Source organism: Danio rerio, chromosome 16, assembly GCF_049306965.1.
Source record: "Danio rerio strain Tuebingen ecotype United States chromosome 16, GRCz12tu, whole genome shotgun sequence".
NCBI lineage: Eukaryota > Metazoa > Chordata > Actinopteri > Cypriniformes > Danionidae > Danio > Danio rerio.
The window spans coordinates 58,731,416-58,744,515 of record NC_133191.1 but is presented as its reverse complement, the minus strand read 5'-3'; the positions used below and the strand labels follow the sequence as shown (position 1 = coordinate 58,744,515).

At 37.7% G+C, this 13,100-nt stretch overlaps 1 protein-coding gene across 2 annotated transcripts in view; it reads right to left on the bottom strand.

The window, feature by feature from the left end:
* phldb3 (pleckstrin homology-like domain, family B, member 3) overlaps nt 1-12,592 on the bottom strand; it is a 37,984-nt gene extending 25,392 nt beyond the window's left edge. The window contains exons 1-4 of one of the 2 annotated variants that reach the window (XM_073925564.1): nt 12,456-12,592; nt 1,911-2,035; nt 1,638-1,832; nt 1,256-1,593 (exon numbers count right to left, since the gene is read on the bottom strand). Coding sequence is in view for 1 of the 2 variants with exons in the window: in XM_073925563.1 (XP_073781664.1) it covers nt 1,256-1,393; nt 1,722-1,832; nt 1,911-2,033 (372 nt within the window). In the remaining variant the exon portion in view is untranslated. The remainder of the gene's footprint in view (nt 1-1,255; nt 1,594-1,637; nt 1,833-1,910; nt 2,036-12,455) is intronic. The other variant, XM_073925563.1, reaches the window with a different exon arrangement.
* Nucleotides 12,593-13,100: the final 508 nt, after the last annotated feature.

Here is a 13,100-nt window from a genome sequence, read left to right as displayed (position 1 = left end):
AGCACTGTGGCAGCAAGAAGGTCGCTAGTTCAAGTCCCTGCTGGGTCAGTTGACTTTTCTGTGTGGAGTTTGCATGTTCTCCCCGTGTTGGCGTGGGTTTTCTCAGGGTGCTCCGGTTTCCCCCACAGTCTAAACACATGCACTATAGGGGAATTGATCAACTAAATTGGCTGTAGTGTATGAGTGTGTATGCAAATTTGAGTGTGTATGGGTGTTCCCCATTCGCTGTGTAATGGTGATAATACTATTATCACTATTATCCGTTGGATAGTGGAATATATATGTCCTAATAGTGTTTTTATCAAAGGGCCAAACATACACTCACTGGCCACATTATTAGGTACACCTGTCCAACTGCTTGTTAACACAAATTTCTAATCAGCCAATCACATGGCAGCAGCTCAATGCATTTAGGCATGTAGACATGCTGAAGAGGATCTGCTGCAGTTCAAACCGAGCATCAGAATGGGGAATTTTGAAGGTGGCATGGTTGTTGCTGCCAGACGGGCTGCTCTGAGTATTTTAGAAACTGTTGATCTACTGGGATTTTCACGCACAACCATCTGTAGGGTTTACAGAGAATGCTCCGACAAAGAGGAAATATACAGTGAGCGGCAGTTCTGTGTCTGCTCTGATGAGTCTCGATTTCTGCTGACACATTCAGATGTTCGGCTCAGAATTCGGCATTAATATAATCAAAGCATGGATCATCCTGCCTTGTATCAGCGGTTCAGGCTGGTGGTGGTGGTGTAATGGTGTGGGGGAGATTTTCTTTGGGTCCATTAGTACCAATTGAGCATCAACGCCACAGCCTACCTGAGTATTGCTGCTGACCATGTCCATCCCTTTATGAGCACAGTGTCTCCATCTTCTGATGGCTACTTCCAGCAGGATAACGCAGCATGTCATAAAGCTCAATCATCTCAGACTGCTTTCTTGAACATGAGAATGAGTTCACTGTACTCAAATGGCCTCCACAGTCACCAGAGCTCAATCCAATAGAGTAGCTTTGTGATGTAGTGGAACAGGAGATTGGCATCATGGATGCGCAGCCGACAAATCTGCAGCAACTGTGTGATGCTATCATGACAATATGGAGCAAAATCTCTGAGGAATATTTCCAGCACCTTGTTAAATCTCTGCCATCAAGGATTAAAGCAGTTCTGAAAGCAAAAGCGAGTCCAACCCCGTACTAGTAAGGTGTACCTAATAAAGTGGCCGGGGAGTGCATATATGCATAAAAGAACCCACAGACCTTCTCTCTCCGTGTGGATCGCTGGCTCCTCCTGTGTTTGTGTTTCTCCTGCAGCACCTGCAGCTGATCTGTGTGTCTGTGCAGACGCTCCTGCTCCGCCTGCAGCTCCGCCCGCAGCAGCGCCACCTCCAGCTGCAGCTGCACAACACAAACACAACAAACTCAACACTCGGCGTGGACAGAGAAAAACTTTCATTGGTTCTCTTGCCTCCAAAAGCCACCCCGTTCACTGCATTTCATCTTTTTCTTCTGAGGTGCAGCTCATTTATTAGAGGAAAACAAAAACACCACAGTGGCTTTTCCTACTGCACAGCAAAACACTTTTCTGGCTTATATAGCTGCCAGTTTTTGAGATGATTTTGTTCCCTCCTCAAATGTAAACATGCTTTATTCGCAGATGTTTTATGCGATAGAGTTTAAATCACAGCTCAATTAATCAGCGAAGACACACCCACTCTCCGCCCACCTCTATCTTCAGCTCCTCCCTTTGCTGGTCAAGCTCTGTGATTCGCTGCTGCATCATGGAGGGCGTGGTCAGGATCTTCTCAGAGTCTCCGCCTGTGTGTCTGATCCGGTACTGCAGAATTAGAGTGAGAGCTGAATGTGCTGTTATACTGAAGCTCATGTTATTATTATTATAATAACTCTGGTTTACCCGCTCGCTCTCGGTGCTGCTGCCCTCTGTGTCGGACTCGGCTCCTGATGAAACCGGGCTCTGCTCCACAACTCTCAGGATCCAGGGCGATCTTCGAATGGTGTCCATGTTGTGTCTGGGCATGTCTGATTCAGCAGGAATAAAGAAACAGCTGAATTGTGGAATTATGGGACAATTGCGCATTACTGTAATTCAATCTGGCTCTGGTGGAGAAAACAAACAACGGTCAAATGACTGAAACTAACATGCACTGAGTGTGGAGAAAGAGTCTCAAAAACACAAACAGGACTGGAAATCAGCATATATTGTGTTTTGCAAATGACACATGATTAGATTTATCAACACAACTTTTTTTTAGAACTACTTATTATGAAATAAAAAGCATTAATTTACATGCATTATATTGTAAATGAATGCTAAAACAATTCTGACATAAAATGCTATAACATTTATTTTGTTATAAAATATTTTTAACAATTTTGTTTTGTTATAGAATATGTATATATATATATATATGTGTATATATGTATATATATATAAAGATTAAGTATTTAAACACAATGCTGGATAAGTTGGCGGTTCATTCCGCTGTGGCGACCCCAGATTAATAAAGGGACTAAGCTGAAAATAAAATAAATGAAAGGATGAACGACTGTATTTTCATTAACTAACCTTAAAAACATAACTAAATACTGTAATTAAAGTATTGTTCACTGTTTGATCACGTTGCATTAAAATAACCCTATTGTATAGTGTGACCAATATATTATATAATATAGTGTCATTAACTATAAAAGTTCCTCTCTCATTGTCCTCTGTGTACAAGCAGACATAATATAATAACAATAGTCTTTTAAAAGCCACCAAACCACAGTAAAGCAGAGCAGATGAAAGCACAAGTGAAAGATGAAGGCCGTGTGGTTTTCCAGCAGTTTGTTCAGGTGTTTCTCACACTGTAAACGCCTGACTGAAGCTCAAATGCTGAATTGGGGAACTAGTGAAGTCACAATTGTCATAATATTAACATAATAATAAACTGTAGAGGTAACAGTAAATGATTCAATATGATGTTGAGTATTGTGACTTCCTCAATTCAGCACTTCAGCTTAAGATAAAGAATCAGACAAAGTTCACAAAAAGAAACACTGCATAAAACAAATAATTTATCACACATGTCTGCGGTGCATATAATGCATCATTCATTCATTTTCTTTTCGGCTCAGTCCCTGAAGGGGTCACCACAGCGGAATGAACCCCCAACTATTTCAACAAATGTTTTACACAGTGGATGCCCTTCCAGCTGCAACCCAGTACTGGGAAACACCCATACACACTCATTCACACACACTCGTACACTACGGCCAATTTAGTTCATCAGCTCCCCTATAGCACATGTGTTTGGACTGTGGGAGAAACCGGAGCACCCAGAGGAAACCCACGGCAACATGGGGAGAACATGCAAACTCCACACAGAAACGCCAACTGACCCAGCCAGAACTCGAACCAGCAACCTTTTTGGTGTGAGGCTACTATAATGATAATTTTGCGAGATATTGTGCAGCCCTATAACTGTGTGTTTTTCCCATCAGTCGGTCCGTCCAGCACAAACCTTATTAGGCCTGGGCAGAACCGCTGGGATAAATATAAAACTCTGATATGAGGCGTTCTGCAGGAGGAAGTGGCTTCTGAAATGTCACAGGCTGGTTTCATGTTTCTGTTCCCAGAATAAACACACACTCTCACACACTGCAGCACAATGGCCAGCGCAGACGAGAATTGAACTATAAAAGAGCGATTACTGCACGCAGATATTAACTACATCAACACTACACACAGCGGCTTTAACTAGACTAATGCCACTGAATGCATGAACACATTAACTTGCAATGCATTATGGGACATACTGTATACGGGGAAAATGAAATAAGCAAATAAATAGTGGGGCAGAGAAGGATTCTCGCCATGATCGTCCTCCAATACCGTTCTTTGTCATGAGCTGCAGTATCAATTAAAACTTAGTAAATTTGAGCTTCTTTAGTGATGATGTATACAGTGTATATACAGATTTTACATTTAGCAGCCGTCTGCGTTAAATGCACAGTCAATGCAATGCATCAAATTAAACAGCGAATGCACTCCGAGACTTTCAGTGCTATCTGTGAAAACACTCTCTCAGCTGGCGGATTAACATTCACCACATGATCGCTCTCATCTGCGCCAGTATTTGTAACTTTAGGTGAATTTGCAAACCTGTTTTCACCGCGTCTTCCTCAAACTTCAGCTTGCATTTCTTGTGTTCACAAAAGCTCCCTGTCATCTGACAGCAGAAAGCATCGAGTGATTGACAGCTAATAAGAGCCAATATAAGATCTACGCGTCAGGGAAGACTGAGGCCCTGTTTACACTAATTCGTTTTCCTTTTAAAACACATAAGTTTTGCTACGGTTACGCCATCCATCCACACTACGCTGGAGATTTCGAGCGCAGAAAACGGAGTGTTTTAGAAACGCTGGAGAGGCCGTTTTCTTTCTAAAATGCTGCTGCTCGGTCTCAGTGTGGATGGGGGAAAACTGAGACATGTGAAAATGGAGGCGGGGCTGCAGACATTCGCCTCTCTGATTGGGGCTTTTCCTCAATATTAATTAGCCCACACACAGTTCAGTCCTGCATCCTCTCAGACTTCACAAGTGTGATAAGGAAAACAGACTCCCGAGGACATGTCGGGTAAATCTTCAAAGGGAACAGTGCACTGCATCACATTATTCACATCCTCCTGGATACGTACGTTGTTTCACTGTCTTAACAATAAAATGAAAACATGATATAAAGAACTGCTGTTTTTATTTTGATATTAAAACTTAACAGACAGTAGAAATGTTGAGGCGTCGTGCTGCATATATGAGCGTCATCTTCACTGTGTGCATATTTATAACAAAACATCACTGCGTTTTCAGTAGTTTGGTGTAGACCAGGGGTGTCAAACGTACAGCAAGCAAACGAATTAAACGCGGCCCGCTGAAATTTTTTCAATAAAATATACTGCTGTTCCAATTGTGCCCACTGGATGGCGCAATAGCAAACTTAATTTCATCGCATCCAGAAGCCTGAATCAGCTTCAATTTGACAGCCATCTCAGAGAGAAAGACCTCATACCTTTTTTCGTATCCGTCCAAGAAAACTAAACATTCGTGATCGATTGACCAAGGGAAAATCTTCTCTCGATCTGCACGTTTCTTACCGCTGGTTCTGTGTATGAGCAATCTGTCACACTATTTGTATTTAAATAATGTAGACTTTTTGTTCTTGTAATTATTATAATTTTTTTGCAATAATGTCTCATTTTATTTATTTTTTTCCGATATTTATTTCACATTTGCTGCATATTTGATGATGTTAATATATTACATACTTTATACATATCTAAAATTTTTGACAATACTGTAAATGTCATTTCAATATAGCAACTTTAGAGAGAGAGAGAGAGAGAGAGAGAGAGAGAGAGAGAGAGAGAGAGAGAGAGAGAGAGAGCAGAGCACCCTTTACCTGTCAGTGGGTGCACACCTCCTAAATAGCATAAAGGTAAGAGAAATAGTGGATTTCTATTATTTCAACAGCCTTTTTAAAATAACTTTAACCCATTGAAAATAAAAGGGCTATAGCAGTGTCATAATAAATAGAAATCAAGTTAAAAATCACATTATTTTTTGTTTGTTGCATGTAGTTGACCATTTATGTGCTGTGGGAAAAAGGTGTTTTTCAATCAGGCTACCACTGCAGGTATATTTCAAACCTGTGGGAAGCCCTGCACACTGAGGTGATCTAACGAGGAAATGAAACTATTTTCCGTTTTGTCAGTTTAGTGGCTATTTTGTACGAGTTCAGTCATATGAAAATGTACCATTTGAAAAAGGAGGTGTGGTACCCTCCTCCCCCACCCCCACCCCAATCCCTGTGGACCTGGCTCACCATGCGGCCCCTGAACTAAAATGAGTTTGAGAGTTGGGTGAAACGCTAGTGTGGACGCGGATCGTTTTCATTCTAAAAAACATTTTTAAAACTAAAACATACTAGTGTAAACGGGGCCTGATTCAGCATGTTTTTAGAAAAAATCAAAACAGGTTGCACTACAACCATTATATGCAGTGGCACAAATGCTCCCAAATATATTATGAGGTCGCATGCAATCTATTTTGGGCGCATATGTGACCAAAATTGTTGCAATTTCGAGCCCTGTAAAATGCTAACTCGCTTCAGGGTTTTTGCATACAAACTGACGTCATGGTTTCCCCACTCTACCGCTGCATCCTGATTCCCATCCTGGTATCCATCCTAAATGCAACATCAGCTCATTCTGAAAATGTAGCCTTATATACGTTTCTGGAGATCGAGAATTAAGTAGCCAGAAGTATGTATGGCTGCATTTCGTTGCTACGGTGGGGTATGACGCTGTTGCTTTTTGCGCTTACCACCGTATGGACGACTTTCCTACTGTTACCAGTTTGTTCATTAGCTTAGGTGGATTTACGTGAGAACAGCACTTGCGACCTCTGGTGGATACACAAAAAATGCAAAAAAAGGTAACCTCTTTAACCGTATTAAATGTAGATGCTGAATCACTGATAAGTGTTTAGTTCTTGAGTTCAATTCAGACGCTTAATTTTCCAGATCTGGGGTGATCTATCTGCAGTGGCGTAGCGGACGGGCCCGCAGGGCACGCACCGCGGGGGGGCCCCGCGTGATTAGGGGGCCCCGCGTCGTCGCGATTTTCAATAAACTCTTGGGAACAACTGTGGTCGGAACCAAAGTTCACACGTCTGTGTTCTCTGAACACCTCTCAAGCGGTGAACTACTTCATTCTGATTGCTTGCCGCCAATGTTGCCAACTTAGCGACTTTGTCACTAGATTTAGCGAATTTTCAGTCCCCCCTAGTGACAAATCTAGCTACTTTTTTGTGTTATTGGAGAATTTTTTTTAGACCATCATTTGTCCATACTGTACCGTCCCTACTCTTCTCAACGAGCTGCGTGTGATGCCGCCGGCCCCTCCCCCGCCTCACAGCACTGACAGGCGGCCCAGTCAGTCCTCTACAGCCGCCTCTCCCACCTGCAGCCCGAGAGCAGATCACCCCTCTGCGTACCGACGACAAATGATTTAGCACAGGCAGTGTGAAGTGTACTTCTCCTTTATTTTAACAATTTAATTGGACCGTTTATTTTTTTCTTGTTCACAATCACAGATATTTTAGTGACAGTTTCTGAACTTGTCTGAGTTTATTACATATGAGAGATTACTGCACATTCACTACACATCTATAATGACATACTGTATTCAAACAGCAATACATTTAGTTAAATAAACATGCTTATATAAAGTGTAGTGCAATTATAAATACCCCTTTATTAACCATAGGCTGTTAAACAGAAACGGTAGAACGTGATGACGTCAGTGATATGCAAATTGACGTATGACGTATCCCCCCCCCCCCTTCATCAGGGGGCCCCGTCAGCGATCCCTGCAGGGGGGCCTCTGCATTTTGCGCTACGCCACTGTCTATCTGCTGCTGCTTTTAGTAGTGTGGCAATAAATGTCATGTAAAATGACATTCAGACTCACAAAGCATTAGCACTGAATAAAGCACATGAGCTGTACCTGAGCTGATCATTGTCAGTTTTCTGTTGTTCAGCTGTGAGAAATAGACGCCGTTTCTAATATATCAGTTTAAGGTGTTGGTTAGGACAAAGACTCATTTTATTATGTAAAATATTCCTTCTATCGGGAGCTGTTGCTTTTATTTAGAACAGTTTAAATCACTCGCTCCTGTTGGTCAATCTGGCAACCCGCGCTTGCATTTATTTTGATCCAGTAGTGCAATACCTAGTTCAACCACTGGGTGTCAAACTTACATACTGCACCTTTAATAATAGTAGGAAAATAAATATAAAAAAAATAAATATTAGTATTGTCCACAATACATTGCATATTGGATGTGAATTAGATTAGAACTACAAATTCAGGTAAAATGTCTAAACAAACTACCAACATGGCTGACAGCCAAGTAGAGATGCTTCAGTAAAGATGTTTGAATGGCTATTATTTAAAATCTGGCCGACTGGAAAATATTGAAATCATCTTTTGTATGTTATATTTCATCTACAACAACACTGAGCTTCTATAAAGACGTGTTTGGACATTAACTTCTGAATGCAGAATTATCCAAACACCTGATATTTCTCTGCATGAAAGACTCGCAAATTTCAGGTTAACCTGCTGCGGCTTCTCCAATAATGTAGATTAAATTAGATATTAAATAAATATGGATGATGTGAGGAGATGATTGACAGGTCTCATAACTAAGCAACAGAACACTCTGTTAATGACAAGGAGTATGTCCCAAAGCTCAAAAGTACTTCACACAAAAAAGTACATACTTTTAGGATGTAGTATTAGTATGCTAAGTGTAACGCAGCATATATTTAAACAACTAAACCCTATTGGATAGTTTTAGAAAAAGGGGTGGAGCCTTTGTTACACGCTGTCAGTTGAAATAATGACACCCATCAAACAAAACTGCACAGTTCAAAGCGCTTTACTGGACTAACCATGATGACAAAACACGTGACAGCAGTGAGTCTGAACACAGCACTGATCTGAGGTCTGAAGTCCAGATGTGACTCAGTGCTATTATGTGGAGAAAGGAGCGTCAGTAATGAGGGAATAATAGCAGAGGAGTGGCGGAGAGATAACATGAGCCATAAACATCGGTTATATAACAGCACCCGCGCCCTGATCATCAGCACTAACCAGTGTTCACACTCGCTCACTAATGAGTGCACTCACATTCCTCATGAACACTACAGCTCTGCTACTAAATCACTGACAAACCCTGGAAAACCAGTTCAATGTAAACCCAGAGGACACGTTCACATTTACGCACTAAACACCAGGGGGGTTAGGCAAATAAATCACAACTACTTTAAAAAATATACATGGTAAAACACAAAAATAACAGGGTATGCAAACAGATAAAAATATTGAATCATTTGAAATAATAGTAATAATATAATATTATTATTAGATATTCTTCAAGACATTTCTATACAGCTTAAAGTGAAATTAAAAGGCTTCACTAGGTTAATAAGGTTAACTAGGCAGGTTAGGGTAATTAGACAAGTTATTGTATAATGATGATTTGTTCTGTAGAATATCGGGAAAAAATGAGCTTAAAGAGGCTAATAATTTTGTCCCAAAAAAATTAAAAACTGCTTTTATTGTAGCCGAAATAAAACAAATAAGACTTTCTCCAGAAGAAAAAATATTATCAGACACACTGTGAAAATTTCATTGCTCTGTGAAAATCAAAAGAGGGCTAATAATTCTGACTTCAACTATATATATATATATATATATATATATATATATATATATATATATATATATATATATATATATATATATATATTTATTTATTTTTTTTTACAAATTTTTCATTTTCATGATCCAATGTTATATTAAAGATCCAGTTTTTACTGTAAAATATTACAATGAGGAAATGCATAGTATATTGTTTTCATGACTGTAAATTACAGTATTGTTATTTATTATTTGTTTATTTTAATTGTTAATAATATTTATTTAAATATTTTAAGTAAATATGTTAATGTTATCTTTTATATTAATTACTTTAATGTTGTTAATGTTGTTATTAATTACGACAATGTCTGATGTCTTATTATAAAATATTCTAATCAAATGTGTGATAAATATTATGTACGTTTTTATTCATTACAGCAACTTTATGTATTTTGAACTTAAATCATTTTAGAAATATATTTAACTACTTTTAATCATTGCATTTGGTGTACTTTGATATTTTTAACGAATTAAATTACATTTGTCATAATAAAATTATTATTGTATTGTAATATTATTATAGTTATTTATTATATCATTTATTTATTTAATACCACTTTTTCTGATGCTGATGAATGTAAAAGAACTGTAAAACAAATTAATTTTATCAACTACAGAAAACAACATTTAATTAAAAGCAATTTTAATCAAAAACTTGCCAGCAAAAAAAAAAGAAAAATCCAAATAACACAATGAATTTAAGAGGTGAATTTGTACTATTTTAAAACTATATATATATATATTGTTTACAGTACTGAAATGATGCAATGTTTGTTATTCTTGTAAATATGTGTGTGTGTGTGTGTCTCACCTGTACAGACACAACCACCAACAAACCTAACAGCGTAACTGTTGTTCATCACAAACCAAAAACATCCCATTATAGAGTGTTAGAGATGCTGATACTGTGAGTCAGTTTGAACATCTAAACATCTCAACAATCTGAAATATCCATAAATAAGTGTACAATATCTGAATATATTTAGCGATTGTTGTTATACTGTACTGTAATTATTTTAAATAATTTACTTAAATTTGCCTTTTCTAATAGCGTTTTATATTAGATCATAACTAAAAGCAGGTCAATTGTTTTAAATAATTTACTTAAATATTAATTGTATCCATTTCTCAGAGATGGGTTGCAGCTGTAAGGACATCCGTTGTGTAAAACATGTGCTGGATAAGTTGGCGGTTCATTCCGCTGTGGAAACAGATTAATAAAGGGACTAAGCCGGAAAAAAAATTAATGAATGAATGATAAATTTTATTCAATAGCTTTTAACTTTAATATAATAAGTAAATAATAAACAAATAATTACTTATTAATATGAGTTATTATTATAAATGTATTGCTATTGAGATATTATTAAGGAGGCTGTTATTATTGTTATGTTTAATATTTATGCACTCTAGTACTGTAATGACGTGCTTAGTAATTTTTTATTTACTTATATTTAATAATTTTACTTTTAATACATAAGAAATTCTACACAAAAATATTTTTAAAATGTATTTACTTAATTATACTTGCTTATTTGATAGATTTTTTTACTTGGTTAATAAATAATAATAAACAAATGATTAATTATTCATATGTTATTAATATTCACTTATGATTATTGAAATATTATTAGGAAGACTTTTGTTATGTTTTAAATTGTATATATTATGTTTATACATTATATTATATTATATATTATAACAGTCACATATTTTTAGATAATATAATTACATCTAGGCGGCACAGTGGCCCAGTGGGTAGAGCTGTCACTTCACAGCAAGAGGGTTGCTGGTTTGATCCTTGGCTGGGTCAGTTGGTGTTTCTGTGTGGAGTTTGCATGTTCTTTCCATGTTGGCGTGGGTTTCCTCTGGGTGCTCCGGTTTCCCCCACAGTCCAAACACATGCGCTATAGGGGAATTGAATTAGCTAAACTGCCCACAGTGTATATGTGTGGGTGTTTCCCAGTAATAGGTTGCAGCTAGAAGGGTATCCGCTGCGTGAAACATATGCTGGATAAGTTTGTGACCCCAGATTAATAAAGAGACTAAGCTAAGGGAAAATTAGTTACATTGAATATATTTACGTTATATATAGATGTGTTTACTATTTACTTAAACATATTCTTAATTTTTTGTTATTTTAACATTATTAACAGCATTGCAGTTGCACAGTAGGTAGTGCTGTCGCCTCACAGGAAGAAGGTCGCTGGTTCGAGTCTCGACCGGATCAGTTGACGTTTCTGTGTGGAGTTTGCATGTTCTCCCTGCATTCGCCTGGGTTTCCTCCGGGTGCTCCGGTTTCCCCCACAGTCCAAACACATGTGGTACAGGTGAATTGGGTAGGCTAAATTGTCCCTAGTGTATGAGTGTGAATGAGTGTGTGTGGATGTTTCCCAGAGATGTGTTGCCGCTGGAAGGGCATCCACTGTGTACAAAAACATACTGGATGAGTTGGCGGTTCATTCCGCTGTGGCGACCCCGGATTAATAAAGAGACTAAACCGAAAATAAATGAATTAATTAATTATTAACATTAATTTAGTTATCATCATTATTTTTATATTATTCAAGACATTTTTATTATAATTTTGGAACATGTATTTACGTCAATATGTTTGTACACTGCTGTTGTCTAAACGTTTGTTATGTAAATCAAGTTAACTCTTATTCTTCCCATAAAACCACTGAAATAAAAAAACATAATAAATATGGATAGATAACTTCAATAAGGAGACTATAAAATCTACATAATTCTAACGTAAACAAATAATAAAATTAATCACTACACCATGACAGCTTGACATTTACATTTAGTATGTGTATTTAATCAGCCCGTGATGTTTTACTTGAAATGTAAACGGTCATAACGACGTAAAACACTATAACAATCCAACACATAAGTGAGAAATTTAAAAAATAAGCGTTTATTTGAAAGTTTTTCTGAGGTAAATTCGACAGATTAACTCAAACACTACTTAAATTATAATTAATATAATTTAATACGTTATTTTAGAGAGCTCTCACTGATTTTTTATCTCGATAATTCACCGAAAACCCTGAATATTTCATTAAACCGTCAGATTTTTCGCGCGTCAGTTTCACTCTTATCTATAAATTCTGATGAAGCGATCATACCTGAGATGGACTTCCGTTTAAAATCCGCCAACGGTCCCGAAAAACACACACGGTTGCGGGTTTGGCTGATAAGCAGGTTTGAGGAAACCAGCGAAACAACAAACACACACTATCCCTCAGCCGTTTGACTGAAACAGAGAGAGAAACTGCGAGAGAAGAGGCTGTGTTTCAATACTCACCACGCCCCCTGCGTAGTGCGCGAGTGGGCGGGGCCTGTGGAGTCAGCTGATACTCAAGCGCGCGCTCTATTTAGGGTCCTCAGTATGGTTTGAGACGCAGCCCCGCTCAATGTGACCGTCAACAGGTGAAAAACTACAGACTGACACATTCATGACCTCACAACAACGGGGATATAGGTTAGCTAAATATAACTTATGTCTAAATATATGTTTATTACACAGCATGAGAAATAAATAAACACGTAGGCATAAGTCACATTTATAGCTGGAAATAAATAGACTCAATAAAAAGGATGGGCTGTTGTAAACCAATGCGGGGTCAACTATGGACAAACCCATCCGTTTGGTTTAGAGTTTATTCTACATTTAACTGAACACTTTAACTTACTATTTACAATAAACCAAGCATTTTTAGAGTATATATATATATATATATATATATATATATATATATATATATATATAT